This window comes from Megalobrama amblycephala, linkage group LG24 (genome assembly GCF_018812025.1).
Source record: "Megalobrama amblycephala isolate DHTTF-2021 linkage group LG24, ASM1881202v1, whole genome shotgun sequence".
In the NCBI taxonomy this organism is placed as follows: domain Eukaryota; kingdom Metazoa; phylum Chordata; class Actinopteri; order Cypriniformes; family Xenocyprididae; genus Megalobrama; species Megalobrama amblycephala.
Window position 1 is genome coordinate 13,778,829 of NC_063067.1, and position 17,524 is coordinate 13,796,352.

Genomic DNA, 17,524 nt, shown 5'->3' on the forward strand with positions numbered 1-17,524 from the left:
AAAAACAACTTCCTTGGTTCTTTGTTTCAGTCAATTTCAGTATAAAAGTCTTGCGACTGACTGACTCCCTCATAAAAACAGTCTTTGCTGCCATCTCATTGCGTATTAATGTAACTTTCACTGAAGTCAAAATCACTAATGGACTTTTTCCCAATACCAAAAAAATACAGCATGTTATTTATATAAAATATTTAAATTTAAATTAACAACAGTAGCCATTATAACAGTATAAGAAGTAAAATAGGGAATAAACACAAGCAAACCGTTCAAACTGTAGTCAAACGTATAAAAGCAGCGCTATAGTTAGTGCAGGAATTAATTTCAATGTAAATATAAACTTATGAAACTTAATAAAGCCCTTAATCCAAATCTATTAGCTCTGGAACAAGTAATATATTAATAAGACCAACGATTGCCCGTTTGATATACTGTTCTCTGCGGGTATATGAGCGCTGAACGGTCGCTGACCGATGCTGGAAATCTCTGAAAGCATCTAAACAAATTTTCAAATAGGTGCTATGTTTAAATATAAATCGCATATCTGAGGTCTAAATTATATTCTCGCCTAAAAAAAAACTCTTGAAAAAAAATTCTATTACAAATTAACAGTAGTATCTATACAAATATGGTGGGTTTGCTTGTCCGCCATGACACTCGCTGTGAGAATGCTGACAGCGGAGTGATACAAATAGTGAATCGTTTCCCATGGTGATATTGGTAGTATATCGCATGGCTGGAAAGACCTCTCAGCCAATCAGATTCGAGAACCAGAAAGAACTGTTGTATAATGTCAAAATATTTTTATTACACTTTTGATTGGACCAACTTCGATGTACACTTTATATTGTAACTATTTTTATTTTCCCCACAAATGTTATTTTAAGATTCAGATTAAATTAAATTATGTCTCTCACTTCTCTTACTCTGTCTGCAACAGAATGTGACTGCCACTCTCAGGGCTCTGTAGGGCATCAGTGTGACCCTGTGACGGGTCAGTGTCCGTGCCGGCATGGGGCGATTGGCCGCCAGTGCTCGAACTGCCAACCAGGTCAGTGGGGATTTCCCAACTGTAGGCAGTGCCAATGTAATGGCCATGCAGAGAGCTGTGACCCTGAAACAGGTGCCTGCTATGAGTGCAGAGATTACACAGCTGGACAGCTGTGTGAGAGGTGAGAGACAGTACACTGACTACATCAATGAGACCAAATCACTGTGACAAAATACATTTGGTAACTGATTTAAGTCACAATGTAATGCATGCTTTGCAAAGGTGGATGAGGCAGTTACAAACTATATATCAAGTACAACAGTGAATACATAAAAAAAAAAAAAAAAGAAATTCATGTTTTTATCAAGCAAGAATGCAATAGCTTGATCAAAAGTGACAGTATACTTTTAAAAAACTTTTCTGTTTCAAATAAATGCTGTACTTTTGGACGTTCTATTAATCAAAGAATCCTGAAAAAAATGCATCACAGTTTCCACAAACATATAAAGCAACTATTTTCAACATTGATAATAATAATAAATGTTTCTTGAGCAGCAAATCAGCATATTATAATCATTTCTGAAGGATCATGTGACACTGAAGACTGGAGTAATGATGCTGAAAAATCAGTTATTTAAAATTGTAATAATATTTTTTACAATATTAACATTTTTACTGTATTTTTGATTAAATAAATACAACCTTGGTGAGTTAAAAACAAAAACAATATTTTACTGACCTTAAACATTTGAACAGTAGTGTAAAAATATCCAAAACAAAAATATAATATGTATAATTTTTATTTAATAAAAAGCTATATAAAATATTATTTTTATGTATGGTATGATACTAATAGACACCAGGTAATACCAGGCTGCCTTGTAAAAAAATGTAGCAAGAAATAAAAATAGAAATAGAAATAAAATTAATAAAATGTTGTTCTATACAGCAATTGTATTGATTATTCTATCCTTTCTTTAGGTGTGTAAACGGGTTCTATGGTAACCCAGTATTGGGTTCTGGCGAGCACTGTCGCCCCTGTCCGTGTCCAGGACACCCTGACAGCGGACATTCCAACGGAGCTTCCTGTCATACGGACTATGCCTCTAATCAGATCCTCTGCCAGTGTGGTGAAGGATATTCAGGTAAAATATAGTCAGTAAATCAATAGTTTTTAGATTCTCATTTAGTAGGTTTACTGACAATGTCCTGTCTCAGGTCCACGCTGTGATCGCTGCGCTCCTGGTTACTATGGTGATCCTGAGCAGCCTGGCGGAACGTGCAGGCCGTGCCAGTGCAACGGGAACATTGACCCCCAGGACCCAGAGTCATGTGACCCACGAACCGGACAATGCCTCAAGTGCCTGTATAACACTGATGGCCACTCTTGCTCTGAGTGTAAATTGGGTTATTATGGAAACGCACTCGCTCGGGACTGTAGACGTAAGTACAGTGACATAAAATAGTCTGTGAATGAATTCATGCATTTAAGTCTAATCCTGCACTCTGTCTCATCCTACAGGCTGTACTTGTGTAACTGCTGGCACTTTACAGGGCTACTGTAATAATGGAGTATGTTACTGTAATAAGCAGACTGGAGCTTGCCCCTGCAAACCAAACATCATCGGCCACAACTGTGACCAGTGCGCCCCCAACCACTGGAACTTCGGCTCGGACTGTGGATGTGAACCCTGTGCATGTGTCCACCCAAATGCCCTCAGCACCCATTGCAATATGGTATGACCTGTGATATACAGCATCTTTCTTCATATTCATAATCTTTCTTATCAAACCTTTATTTTATCATGGTTCATCTCTCAAGATTAAAACCTCTTTTTTGAAAGAGATAAGCCTGAAATGGCAGCATAAAACCTTACAACAGTAAACAAACATCGAGGTACAATAGGACTATGACACGAAGAGATGTGACTATATTTTGCCAAGGACTCCCAAATGAAATATAAGACCTGTGTGTGATGAGAAAGTGTTACTAAGCTTGAAATTATAAAAACATCATGTTGTTTGCAAAATGTATTCTTTGATTTCTATTTAATCATTATACTAAGGCTAAACCTAATTATTAATATATTATTTATAGGGATGTCAAATCGATTAATCACATCTAACATAAAAGTTTGTGTTTACATGATATATGTGTGTGTATATATGTATATTATTAAATCTGTGTCAGTGTGTGTTTGTGTGTACACACACACACACACACACACACACATATATATATATATATATATATATATATACATACACACACACACACACGCACGCATATACAGTATTATGTAAACACAAACTTTTATGTTAGATGCATTAATTAGCACTAATTATTTACAATATACACTACCGTTCACAAGTTTAGCATGAGATATTTTTAAGAAATTAAACTTTCTTTTGTTTAGCAAGGAGACATTAACTGTTTTCAACACTGATAATAATAAGAAATGTTTCTTGAGCACCAAATCAGCATATTGTAGTGATTTCTGAAGGATCATGTGACACTAAGTAATGATGCTGAAAATTCAGCTTTGCATCACAGGAATAAATTACATTTTAAAATACATTCAAATGGAAAATAGTTTTTTTAATTTGTAATAATATTTCACTATTAATGTTTTTAATTGGTGAGCATAAGAGACACCAAACTATTGAATTATTGTTTATCTTGCAAAATTAAAAATTGTACATTTTACACCAAAAAAAAATTTAATTTACATTTACATTTAAAATATAAAATTAAACGTAAAAAAAAAGTGGGCACAATATCAATTCACTACCTTAAGCATTTGTAGTAGACATTTTAGACTTAAATTATAATTAAATTATTTAATCATAAATTTAATTTAAATTTAAATGATATAATTATATTAGTTTTCTTTCAATTTAAGTGTTTTATATGTATTTATTTTTGACTATTTATTTTTTTAATTTTTTAATTTATTTTTTCACTGAAGAGGACTTGGATTTGAGTATGTTTTCAGGGCTTAATGATTTTTGCAATTAGTTTCCATGGCCAAATGTACTGTTAATCACTCCTCCTCTTTTACTCCCTATTTCTTTTCTTCTGTCTCTCTTTGTACCTATAGTTCAGTGGCCAGTGTCATTGTCAGCCAGGTTTTGGAGGACAGCAGTGCAATGAGTGTGAAATGTTCCATTGGGGTGACCCCAGAGTACAGTGTGAAGGTGAGTATTGCACAAATACAGTACATCGAACTCCTTTTTCTCTCCATGTCAGATCATTAGTGCTTAATCTCCCTCTGATCAGAGTGTAACTGCCATCCTTTGGGGTCCGAAACGGCTCAGTGTGACCGTGTAACTGGCGCATGTGAGTGTAAGGAGGGAGCTGCAGGCCGTCGCTGCGATGAGTGTGCCCGTGGCTTTACCGGAAACTTCCCCAAGTGCGTTCACTGCCATCCCTGCTTCCAGCTCTGGGATGATGCCATCTGCCAGGTCGGCCGAGATCTGACCCACATCAAGGATCTCATTGCCATGATTCTGGAGAAGGGTGAGGTGCCTGGAATCAGTGACAGCCGCATCCGTGAACTGGAGAAGAAGCTGGCACAGGTTCAAGATCTGATAAAAGATGGAGACCAAGAGGGAACCTATAACTTAATCAGCCAGGCTATTGATGACTTGAGGTAAAGCCTGCACACTATTAATGTCATTACAGTTTATTAAAGTGTTAGTTCACCCAAAAATGAAATTTCTGTAATTAATTACTCACCCTCATTTCGTTCCAAACCTGTAAGACCTTCGTTCATCTTCGGAACACAAATAAAGATATTTTTGATGAAATTCGAGAGCTTTCTAATGGTGTTTACACCGCTGGCAGCGCGAGTGATTTACATGTTAAGTGAATGCAAAGACGCGAATTGACATCCTGCGGCGCGATTCGGGTGTTTGACGCGCTTAACGCGTGATTCGCACGAATCGCGCAAGTTGAAAAATCTGAACTTTGGTGAATTTCCGCGCCGCGTTAACCAATCAGGAGCTTGCTCTAGTAGTGACGTGACATAGCGAGCTGAGGCAGAAATTCGAAACAACAATGGAGGACAAAATCATCGTCACTGTACATCTTCATACATTTATAGAAACAGAAATAAAAAGGATCGTGTTTGAAAGAAAGTGAGTGAGGAGGTCGGACAATCTGATAATTTGTAAAAAAACGGTCTTTACTCAATTTGAGCTATATATATATACATATTAAGACTACAAGCCAACTAAAGATGACCAATTGAGCTTATTCGCTGTAATTTACAATTATTTCCCCACTGACAAGTTGTGTTTATTCAGAGGAAGTGTGCAGAAAGCAGTGGGAGAGTCTGGGACACATAAAGGAGCGTGAGAGCCCCTCTCATGACGCAAATTCGTGTCTGTTGTGAAGGGATTTTCACGCGTGAATGAAGCGAGTAAGCTCAAAATGTTCAAGCATCCAACTACGCGCGAATAGCGCGATTTATTCGCGCAAGTCGCGTCTGGTGTAAACGTAGCATAACCTACTTATAGACAGCAATGTCATAATAACCAATTTCAAGGCCCAGAAAGGTATTAAAGACATTGTTAAAATAGTCCACATGACAGCAGTGGTTCAACCTTAATGTTATGAAGCGACAAGAATACTTTTTGTGCACAAAACAAAAATAATGACTTTATTCAACAATTTCTTCTCTTCCCTGTCAGTCTCCACATTGTAAACACAGTGCAGTGCTTCCGGGTTCTGCGTCAGAATGCTGACTCATTATTGGCCCGCTCCTGCGTCAGCATCACACGCATGCGTCGTGGTGCTCACATGCACAGTGTCGGCCAATAATGATCCAGCGTTCTGACATAGAACCCGGAAGCGCTGCACTGTGTTTACAACATGAACAGCGTTGGAGAATTAATAACATTAAGGTTGAACCACTGTAGTCACATGGACTATTTTAATGATGTCTTTACTACCTTTCTGGGCCTTGAAATTGGTTATTATAATGTTGCTGTCTTTAAGAAGGTCAGAAAGCTCTTGGATTTTATCAAAAATATCTTGATTTGTGTTCTGAAGATGAACTTTCGTCTTACAGGTTTTATTTTATTGTTCGCCAAACATAATTTTTAGTCACATTTGCCACATGGTGAGTTATTTTGTACTTTGCTTGCATGTTAAATGAGGGTAATTAGAATTTTTCTCCATTTTTAATAAACATAATTTCAGAGCAGAAATAGCTTTGACTGATGGGCGTCTGATGGGTGTGATTCGGGACTTGAATGGAACAGCAGACCTTGACAATGCTCTGAAACAAAACCTAACTGCACTGGAGAAAGAACTGAAAGACTTGAACAATACTCTTCACCAGTTGCGCAGAGGGCTGGAGAACTACCTCACTGCTGGATTGGCAGGTAAATTAGTATTTCTTAGCAAGTATTATGTGAATAAACACATGAAATCAAAACTGACTAATGAAAATTATTTCATCCCAAAGAATGCATTATTTGGCTTTGTAGTCTTTTCAGCAAAATCTCTTCACCTGGAATTAGGCTATTGGATAATATTAACCAATAGCCAAATAGATATTTGAATATTATTTTAGTAAGCTCTCATTAATTCTGACTCCATTCTGACATATAACACAATTTTCTCCATCAAATTATGGAAGTAAAATGGCTTGCATCAACCTGTTCACAATGTTTAAGTCCTTTCCATAGATTTTGCCCAGAAAAATGTGCAGAAAAACTCTATAGATTACACCAGGGCCTGCTCATTATCAGACCACATTTTCATTCCTCATCACCTACGTTGATGTCTTTTGTCATTTTTCTTATACAGAGCAATTTGAAAATGTGCGCAAGTACTACCAGAGTTCACTGAATTCAGAGCAGCGCTGTAATGCATCCGTATACGGACCCCAAAGTCCCGTGGAACAGTCTCAAGACACACGTAACCGTACTGAAGCCCTGCTGAAAGAGAGCAAGGATCGCTTCCTGCGTACACTTGCCGCCAACAATAGGTCTTTGTCTGAACTGGAGGAAAAAGCTCATGAGATAGACCGAAAGGTCCATCATCTCAGCAACAAGGTAGAGACTTTGGGAAAAAAAAAGACCTGAACGGCAGAGAATTGTTAGCTAGATCAGTGACACATCCTTGTTTCTATTATACCTTAAGGTGTGTGGTGGCCATGGCAATGCTAGTGCAAATAGTAGCTGTCCAGATAGCCCTTGTGGAGGAGCTGGTTGTCGTGACCGTGACGGTGTGCTGAAGTGTGGAGGAAAAGGATGTAATGGAACCGTTGGTGCCTCACTGACGGCTCTGGATCATGCTGATGATGTTCATAAGAGCCTGACCGCTGCCAGCATTGAGTTACAAACCGTGGCTAAAAAGGTAAACGGCTGTCTGTTTAAGCATGTGCAGTATGTGTGTGTTAACAAAAAACCTGAAATAATCTCTGCTTACATCTCAGCTTCGAGACATTGCTACACTCACCCAGACTGTGAAAAATCAAGCGAAGGACACTCTCGATAAAGCGCAGAGCAAGAAAGATATCTTTGAGAACTCCAACAAGAAACTCAGAGACTTCATTCAGAAGATTAGAGATTTTTTGAATGGTCAGTGATCGTGTGAATATGCTTCAATATTGTTGATGTGTTGTGAAATGCAGTGGCATTAAAGGGAGAAAAATTCAAATTACTCACCCTCGTGTTGTTTGAAATTCAGGTGTTTTTATACGTTTCTGGAAGATTAAAGGATATATTTTGCAGAATGTCCAAAAAAAGAAAAAAAGAAAAAAAAAAAGGACCATAATATACTACCTTTCAAAATTATGCAGTCTGTATGATTTTTTTAAAAATGTTTTTTGTTAGTCTCACCAAAGCTGTGTTTATTTGAAAAAAAAACCACACACATTGTAAAATATTACTAAAACTTAAAATACCCGATTTCTATTATATTATATCTTATATATATATATATATATATATATATATATATATATATATATATATATATATATATATATATGTAATTTTGTTGTTGTTGTTGTTGTTGTTGTGATGGCACAGCTGAATTTTCAGCATCATTTCTCCAGTCTTCAGTGTCACATGATCCTTCAGAAATCATTCTAATATGCTGATTTTCTGCTCAAGAAACATTCATTATTATTATCAATGCTGAATACAGTAGTGCTACTTAATATTTTTGTGGAAATCGTAATACTTTTTCTCAGGATTATTTGACGAATAGAAAATTCAAAAGAACAGTATTTATTTGAAATAGAAATATTTTATTATAATAACATTATAAATGTTTTTACTATGAATTTAGATCAATTTAATGCGTCCTTGCTTAATAAATGTATTAATTTTTTTTTTTTTTTTTTTTTTTAAAAGACTTATAGACCTCAAACGTTTGAATGGTAGTGTAGTGTAACAATAAGTATCCAACACTTCTAATATGATAGCTTTGTCTGAGGAACAGCCCAAAATCATTCAAATTTTTAACAACATGAGGGTGAATAAGTTTAAATTTTTGCATGAACTGTCATTTTAAAATGTTTAATTATGATTAATGCCTAATTAGCCCTTATTTGAAAACCGTTTTAATAGTAAAACTCATGTTTTGTTCAGAGGAGGGAGCAGATCCAGAAAGCATTGAAAAAGTGGCCCAGCAGGTTTTGGCGATCTCCTTGCCAGTCAACAGGACCTTGATAGTCAACATAATCGAGCAAATCAAAGAAAAGATCAACAACCTCACCAACGTGGAGGCGCTGTTCAACCACACCTCAGAGCAACTGGCCAAGGTCAAGGATCTGCTTAAAAGAGCACAAGACGCAAAGTAAGTGAGAGAATGTTGTTCACTGTTTTACACAAAAATCTGTATACAGTAAATGATTAGTGTGTGTGATTTTGTGTTTGCGCAGGGCACAAGCTGACGGAGTGAGCAATAATATCAATAAAACTAAAGAAGCAATTGAAACCTCTCAAAGTGCTATAAAGAAAGCTGAGGAGGAAATGATCACAGCCCAGGAAAACCTCAAGGATGCCCAGAACACCACTAACATGGTAAACCTGATATTTTGCTCCATATATATGAAGACTTCAGATGCAAAAGCCTCTAAGTGGCATCTGAAATTTTCTTCTAAAATTACCATTTTTATCAAGTTTGTATGTTTATGTTTAGTTATTTCACTTTAATGGCAATAAAAATGACATATTAATTACTGAACCTAAACATACAAGTTTGATAAAAATGCTCATTTTAGGAGAACATTTCAGATGGTACTTAGAGGCTTTTGCATCTGAAGTCTTCATATATATATATATATATATATGCTTGTATACTTACACTTCCATTCAGAAGTTTGGCGTCTATAAAAATATTTTAATGTTTTTGAAAAAAGTTTCTGATGCTCAACTAGGCTGCATTTATTTGATAAAAAATACAGTAAACAGTCATTTATTCCTGTGACGGTAAAGCTGAATTTTCAGCATCATTACTCCAGACTTCAGTGTCACATGATTTTTCAGAAATCATTCTGATATGCCAATTTGCTGCTCAAGAAAAATGTATTTTTCTTCTTCTTTTATAATTGTCGTTATAGTTGCTTTTGATCAATTTAATGTCTCCTTACTGAATAAAAGTATTAATTTCTTCCTTTTTTTTATCTTATTGAACCCAAACTTTTGAACAGTAGTGTATGATCTGATCTGATCTAATCTCCTTTCTGTCCCTCTCTTGAGCAGGTTGACGACAAACTCTTCATTTTAGACATCAGCCTCATGGATGTGATGATGCGATTGGCCAATTTGTCGCATGGAGTGGATTTATTGAAGAATAAAACGGAGCAGAACAGGGAGATGGCAAAAGATGCCAAAGCCCAGTCGGACAATGCAACACAAGAGGCTGCTGGACTTCAAGAGGTCTTTGTATATGTGTGAACATATGGCTGTAGCTGTTCAGATAATGCTTCTGGCATTACAATTAATGTTAATTGTATGTGCATGTTTGTGTTTACCAGGAACTGATAAATGCTGAGAATCTGTACAAGGAGCTGAAAGAGAAAGTAGACTTGGTGGGAGGAGAAGGTAATGTTAGCCAGAGAGCCATAGAGATGAAGAAAGAAGCAGAGGAACTGCTGAACAAGGCCATCACGGGCATGAACGACCTCAAAAGTATGTGTCCAACCGCATTTAACATTTACTAAAGCAAAGCACTGAAATTTTATGACAGCTAAATTGAACCTATGAGCCAAGGGCATTATCATTAAAGGGTTAGTTCACCCAAAAATGAAATTTATCTCATAATTTTCTCACCTTCAAGCCATCCTTGGTATGTATGACTTTCTTCTTTCAGCCAAGCACAATCGGAATTATATTAAAAAATATCCTGGCTCTTCCAAGCTTTATAATGGGAGTGAATATTTCTTGAGATTTTAAAGCCCAAAAAAGCACATCCATCCATCATAAAAGTAATCAATACAGCTCCAGGGGATTAATAAAGGCCTTCTGAAGCGAAGCGATGCGTTTTTGTAGCAAAATATCCATATTTATAACTTTATAAACTAGAATCACTGGCTTGAATATATGCGAATCGAGTTCATTGAGCATCGACGAACGCTGAAGTGCAGAGGATAGAGCAAAACAAAACACAGGTCACGAATTAGAAGTCTAAAATGAGAATTTTTAAAGAGAAATGTCAGAGAAGCTCGAGTTTGTTGTCCAGCCCTATTTGTTTGAACCTCGAGAAGTGTCTAACCTCGTGAACATGCAGACGATCTTTACCGGAAGCTAGTGATTACAGTTTATAAAGTTATACAGGTGCTGGTCATATAATTAGAATATCATCAAAATGTTGATTTATTTCACTAATTCCATTCAAAAAGTGAAACTTGTATATTCATTCATTACACACAGACTGATACATTTCAAATGTTTATTTCTTTTAATTTTGATGATTATAACTGACAACTAAGGAAAATCCCAAATTCAGTATCTCTGAAAATTAGAATATTACTTAAGACCAATACAGAGAAAGGATTTTTAGAAATCTTGGCCAACTGAAAAGTATGAACATGAAAAGTATGAGCATGTACAGCACTCAATACTTAGTTTGGGGCTCCTTTTGCCTGAATTACTGCAGCAATGCGGCGTGGCATGGAGTTGATTAGTCTGTGGCACTGCTCAGGTGTTATGAGAGCCCAGGTTGCTCTGATAGTGGCCTTCAGCTCTTCTGCATTGTTTGGTCTGGCATATCGCATCTTCCTCTTCACAATACCCCATAGATTTTCTAAGCAGTTAAGGTTAGGCGAGTTTGCTGGCCAATTAAGAACAGGGATACCATGGTCCTTAAACCAGGTACTGGTAGCAAGTCCTGTTGGAAAATGAAATCTGCATCTCCATAAAGTTGGTCAGCAGCAGGAAGGATGAAGTGCTCTAAAACTTCCTGGTATACGGCTACGTTGACCTTGGACCTCAGAAAACACAGTGGACCAACACCAGCAGATGACATGGCACCCCAAACCATCACTGACTGTGGAAACTTTACACTGGACCTCAAGCAACGTGGATTGTGTGCCTCTCCTCTTCCTCCAGACTCTGGGACCCTGATTTCCAAAGGAAATGCAAAATTTACTTTTATCAGAGAACATAAGTTTGGACCACTCAGCAGCAGTCCAGTCCTTTTTGTCTTTAGACGCTTCTGACGCTGTCTGTTGTTCAAGAGTGGCTTGACGCAAGGAATGCGACAGCTGAAACCCATGTCTTGCATATGTCTGTGCGTAGTGGTTCTTGAAGCACTGACTCCAGCTGCAGTCCACTCTTTGTGAATCTCCCCCACATTTTTGAATGGGTTTTGTTTCACAATCCTCTCCAGGGTGCGGTTATCCATATTGCTTGTACACTTTTTTCTACCACATCTTTTCCTTCCCTTTGCCTCTCTATTAATGTGCTTGGACACAAAGCTCTGTGAACAGCCAGCCTCTTTTGCAATGATCTTTTGTGTCTTGCCCTCCTTGTGCAAGGTGTCAGTGGTCGTCTTTTGGACAACTATCAAGTCAGCAGTCTTCCCCTTGATTTTGTAGCCTACAGAACTAGACTGAGAGACCATTTAATGGCCTTTGCAGGTGTTTTGAGTTAATTAGCTGATTAGAGTGTGGCACCAGGTGTCTTCAATATTGAACCTTTTCACAATATTCTAATTTTCTGAGATACTGAATTTGGGATTTTCCTTAGTTGTCAGTTGTAATCATCAAAATTAAAAGAAATAAACATTTGAAATATATCATTCTTGTGTAATGAATGAATATAATATACAAGTTTCACTTTTTGAACAAAATTAGTGAAATAAATCAACTTTTTGATGATATTCTAATTATATGACCAGCACCTGTAAGTATTTTTCTTACAAAAACTCATCGCTTCGCTTCAGAAAGTCTTTATTAACGCCTTGGATTACTTTTATGATGCATGGATGTGCTTTTTTGGGCTCCAAAATCTTGGCTATATTCACTCCCAGTATAAAGCTTGGAAGAGCCAGGATATTTTTTAATATAACTCTGATTGTGTTTGCCTAAAAGAAGAAAGTCATACACACATAGGATGGCTTGAGGGTGAGTAAATTATGGCATAATTTTCATTTTTGGGTGAACTAACCCTTTAAGCATTTATAGTATGTGTTATTTATACTGTCATTTTGCTATTAAACTCAATTTTGAGTTATTTGACTGTTAGTCTGTATTTGGCTCTTTTCTCATCTTCTCTTTTTCTGTTTCCCTCTGAAGAATTGGAGAAAAGGTTAAACAAGAATGAGAAGAAAATGCAGCAGCAGCGAGATGAACTGGCAGAACTGGAGAAAAACGTTACAGATGTCAGAGAATTTATCCGATCAAAAGTCATGCGCTACACCAACTGTCAGTAGGATCTGTAAATAAATGACAAAATCCTGAAATCTGAAATCAGTTTATCCTCTGTTACCCTCTGTGTGATTCACATATTGTTACATTACAACCCAAATTGCTATTTCAATGAAATTCAGCAACTTCACTACTGAATCAGTGGTTTCTCAAACTCTTTCAGGTGCAGTGGAGAAAAACTAATTGCAGATCACCTAATATGCCAAGTCTTGTTTGATGTCCTTGAGTCATCATAAATCCATTCACAATCCAAACACATTTAATGTTAACGCTATCAGTTAATTCTTTTTTTTTTTTTTCGCCGTTGGTGCTTTTTGTCAATTATATTTTTTGATAATTCTTTTTTTTTTTTTTTTTTTTTTATAAGCCAATCAACAAATCGGACCACAGTTTGAGAACCATCATATTAAATAAACTGTTGTGTAACCTAGTATTTTTCAAAAGTTTGGGGTCAGTAAGATACAGAAAATTAATACTTTTATTCATGAAGTGTGCAAAAAACTGACAGTAAAGACATTAATAATTATTACAAAAGATGTCTATTTCAAATAAATGTTGTTCTTTTGAACTTTCTATTCATCAAAGAATCCTAAAAAAAAAAGTTTAATTGTTTTCACAAAAATATTAAGCAGTTATTTCAGCATTGATTATAATAAGATGTTTATTTTCAGTATCAAAATATAGTAAAAAAGAAAACAGTTATTTTAAATTGATATTATAATTTCACAATATTACTGTTTTTTCTGTACTTTTGATCAAACAAAGTAGCTATGGTAAGTATGTCTTCTTTCAAAAACATTTTTATAAAATCTTACCGACTCCAAACTTTTGAACAGCGGTGTATGTAGACACAATGAAGTGCCTAATGCCATATCATATTTTTATATTGTGTATAAAACATATATGAACACATTAAAGCTTTGGTATGGAATTTAAAAGTTTTTTTGTTTTATTTATATGAAGAAAAAGTTATTTTATGAATTACATCTGATCTACAGGAGGGGGCGATAGAGATTGTAGAAAACATGCAACAGACTGTGGGACATATTACCATGAAACATTATGTCAGTCCTCAGGTTTATGATTCTAATCCATATTTCTGAATTTCAGGTTTATTATATACTGAACTTTTAAATTTATGCCATTAACTTGTTTATCTTTGCTTCATCCTCTCGCATGTTCATTTATCTGTGTTTGGATCAGTGGCTTTACTTGATATTCATATCATACCACTGAATGAATCAGATATTTGTTTCACACTATATTTTTCATTCATCTTGACTGTCTTCTCCTGATAGTCCTACATTTAATAAGAAATGTATGTTTAATAAGTCAAATCAGTAAGCTTAGGCTATATCCTGTTACTGGGGGTCTCAAGGTCTGGCTTGAATATGACAGGTTTAAATAAGTTACTAATAAAATCATTCTGTGAGCTGTATTCACATAACCAGACAATGTTTAACATGGTGTTATTTGCATTAATATCTAAGTTGCATGCTGCTTAAAAACATGCAGCTTTCCTTAACACATTAAAAAAAATGAATACAGTAGTGTGTATGTTTTAATTGGGTTTTTACTACTATTACTGTTTATTGTGAGAGTCCTTTTGATTCAGTTTTGAGGAGCGCGCGCATTCCTGTTCGACTACGCGCGTTCATGTAGAGGGTGCTCCGGAAAGCAAGTAGTGGAATATTGTTTTTCTAAAGCACTTTCCCTGAGGACCGTGGAGCTTTACGATTCACGGGACTCCAGCGCATGTTTTCCATTAGTCATTTCCATAACTGTAACAGGACTTCAGAAAGTCTGTCTGACTCTGATATCTCTCAAAGTCTCATTGGCTTAAAGAACAGCTTGACCATCGACAACATCACAGTAAACATGTGAGTACGTTACTCGCTTCAAACTCGCTTCGTACGTTTGTGTTTTGTTTCTGATATTACTAAAGGTTTTATGTGAAAGTACACTTTGTCCGGTAATTTTATATATATAAGGTGAAGTTGTGTGACAGCTGATTAGTGATTTTCATATTTTAGAGGCGCGCGACAGTTGAAGGGAGCTCATCATAAAGCGCACCATGCGCGCGCTTCTCTTACTGTTCATCTATGGTAAGTGTAGCTAGTGAATCATATTCTTCATTATATGCTGTTCTGGTTTTGTACTGTTATTAATCATTTAGATATTATTCGTAATATCTTATATTTTATCTTCATGCATTATTAGTAACCTATTAGTTTACATGTAGTTGTACAATGTAGTTTACAATGTATGTAAATATGTTTTGTACAGATGTTAAATGCAAAATGAATTGTTTTGCCTCTGCTTTCTCTATACCCTTTTTGAGAGAGCTTTTTTTTTCAGAGATTACTATAAGCTCTCAGTTTTTTCCATATATTGATATGCAAGTGTTTCCTACACCTACAGTATGTATTGCATTTAGATGTGAATGGCCAAGTTTAAACATTCACCAAATGTCTTTGCGCCTGACCCCCACACAAGACCCATGAATCGTTTGCACCTGTTTATATAATTGAAGTCTACTCTATGAATGTCTCAGTAGACTCTGGTTAGTTGAGTTGTGATGCTCCACACTAAAACTGAATCATGAAGGGAGGCTCTTTCTCAAAGCAAAAGGTCTCCAGACTATGTTATTACCCCCCTCCGGCAGCCAATTAGCTTATTTGCTTATTTCCCCTGTCTGTCTAGTTTAAATTGAAACACATTTATGGGCATACTAAAAGGGAAACGAGGTTAGCAGGTTACAAAAAGGCCATGTGTATTATATTAATGAGTGACAGTTCTTCATTCATTGAATTAACTAGGTTCTCTCATCTTTAAGAATTGTGTTAGCTAGATATATGCATCCTTGATTGTTCTTTGATGAATTAGGCACACCTTTTGGATATGAGACACTAAATCAGCTCACTTGAGGATACTGACCTTCACATTCCTTTTTCTCAACCATTTCTTTCTCTAATCCAGGGCTTCGCAATCGCAGCTAAGAGTTTGCCATTATTTGAATGACTTTCAGTGGGATTGTGATTAGAAATAACAAATTAAAGTGAATGGAGAAAAATTCTAGCAAAATTGAACATTTACATGATCTTATTAAAATGGTTTATTGGTAGTACATTTAGATAAATTCAACTGTTTAGTAGGCTAATAGTTTTATTAGCTATTTGAATAAAAATATTTACAAATTTGCCAATTTGGGAAAGTTGGGAACCCTGTTTCAACACACATTTTGACTGACTGCCTACACATTTTACTTCCTAACTTTTCCGACATTTCTTTCATTCTTCTGTTGTTAAATCTAAATCTGGTACAATAGCAACTATACAGCTTTCTTCTTATTACTTCATTGGTGGAGAGTCAAGTTTCTCATCACAAATTAGGCAAGGAATGCGGTAAACGTCTGATATCAGAAAGTTTCAGCAGTTCAGAAGTTATTATTGCAGTTTAGTTTTAATAAATGAGCTTTTTGTATTTGGAAGGAAGGTTTGAGTTACCAAGGAAAATTTGATTCCTTGTGCCTTTTAAGGAAGCCACAGTAAGGTTAAGATCCAATTAAAGAGATTTGGTATATTACTTTGTAGATACTGATAAAGTCACAGTCTCGTTTGCATATATGCAGAACCTGATTTTGCCAACAATATGTTCCTGGATCAACACCAATCAGATTTGAGGGACAAGTTTACAGTTTATGTCAAGTTTAGGCTTACAATCAGGGTTTGGTGCTTCTACATCAGTAGTATCAATATCATTTCCCTCTGATTTTAGGGATAACTTATGGGTATAGGTTTAGGGTTTAGGGGTATGTTTAGGACTAAATTTTCAGACAGGAAATGTTGTTCCAGGATCATCAAAATATGTTGATCCAGGAACGCGGCTAACTCGGCAAAATCAGTGCTTTCATATATACCCCAGACCTCACTCATTAAACACAGTGCCCTCAGTGCATTTACTGTGTTCCATGTCTTTCTTTATCATTTAGTGTTACTGTCCAGCTGTCCTCCAGCTGTGTACGTTTTGTGTAAGTGATGGGCCGCAGGGCTCGGCAGGAGCCTCTGTGTCTGAGAGGATTGATAAAGCTGGAGAGAATGTGGAGGTGTCAGAGGCAGAGTGGAGGGAGTGTTATTTTTGGTGAGCATCTAATGAAAGTAGCAGGTTTGTAGGAGGCAGACAGCTGATGAGGAGATGCTCTTATTTAGGTCCTGTCACATTTATCATCTACTGCCTGTCTAAGTTTAATTTTAAAGGCCTTTGAACTGTTGACGGATTGTGTGACTACGACAACATTGTTCACAGACAGTTCTGGTTGCCTGTTAATGAAGATAAAGTTAATTTAAGTTGATTGTGGATAGAGTTGGCCCACAGATAGATGTAGTTAGAACTGTTTTAGAAATAATCAGCATTTCATGCATTTATCGTCATTGATTTTTTTGTTCATGATTTTGCACTGTTGCAATTTATAGGCAAACAGTTTTTTTTTTCTGGCCCTGTTTGGGCCAGTAAGCCCTGCCAACATTTTCATTAGCCGAACACAAAATTGATATATTATTTGATACATGTAAGCAATAATGTACGAGAGGCTGTGCTGAAGGGCATGACGCAAAGCGGAGTGCCTGCAACCCCTTAAGCTGTG

The 17,524-nt window shown here is 36.2% G+C and overlaps 2 protein-coding genes across 3 annotated transcripts in view; both read left to right on the top strand.

Moving 5' to 3' along the window:
• Window positions 1–13,820, top strand: part of lamb2l (laminin, beta 2-like) — a 57,720-nt gene extending 43,900 nt beyond the window's left edge. For both annotated transcript variants that reach the window (XM_048177433.1, XM_048177434.1), the window contains exons 21-36: window positions 938–1,169; window positions 1,970–2,133; window positions 2,207–2,431; window positions 2,511–2,725; window positions 4,090–4,186; window positions 4,269–4,641; window positions 6,195–6,379; window positions 6,807–7,054; window positions 7,143–7,358; window positions 7,438–7,582; window positions 8,600–8,807; window positions 8,893–9,034; window positions 9,716–9,892; window positions 9,991–10,144; window positions 12,751–12,879; window positions 13,046–13,820. In XM_048177433.1, the coding sequence (XP_048033390.1) occupies window positions 938–1,169; window positions 1,970–2,133; window positions 2,207–2,431; window positions 2,511–2,725; window positions 4,090–4,186; window positions 4,269–4,641; window positions 6,195–6,379; window positions 6,807–7,054; window positions 7,143–7,358; window positions 7,438–7,582; window positions 8,600–8,807; window positions 8,893–9,034; window positions 9,716–9,892; window positions 9,991–10,144; window positions 12,751–12,879; window positions 13,046–13,065 (2,930 nt within the window). In that variant the 3' untranslated portion in view covers window positions 13,066–13,820. The remainder of the gene's footprint in view (window positions 1–937; window positions 1,170–1,969; window positions 2,134–2,206; window positions 2,432–2,510; window positions 2,726–4,089; window positions 4,187–4,268; window positions 4,642–6,194; window positions 6,380–6,806; window positions 7,055–7,142; window positions 7,359–7,437; window positions 7,583–8,599; window positions 8,808–8,892; window positions 9,035–9,715; window positions 9,893–9,990; window positions 10,145–12,750; window positions 12,880–13,045) is intronic.
• Window positions 13,821–14,554: 734 nt separating this feature from the next.
• Window positions 14,555–17,524, top strand: part of lamb2 (laminin, beta 2 (laminin S)) — a 51,132-nt gene continuing 48,162 nt past the window's right edge. The window contains exons 1-2 of the mRNA XM_048179242.1: window positions 14,555–14,762; window positions 14,916–14,987. Coding sequence (XP_048035199.1) covers window positions 14,957–14,987 — 31 coding nt within the window. The 5' untranslated portion in view covers window positions 14,555–14,762; window positions 14,916–14,956. The remainder of the gene's footprint in view (window positions 14,763–14,915; window positions 14,988–17,524) is intronic.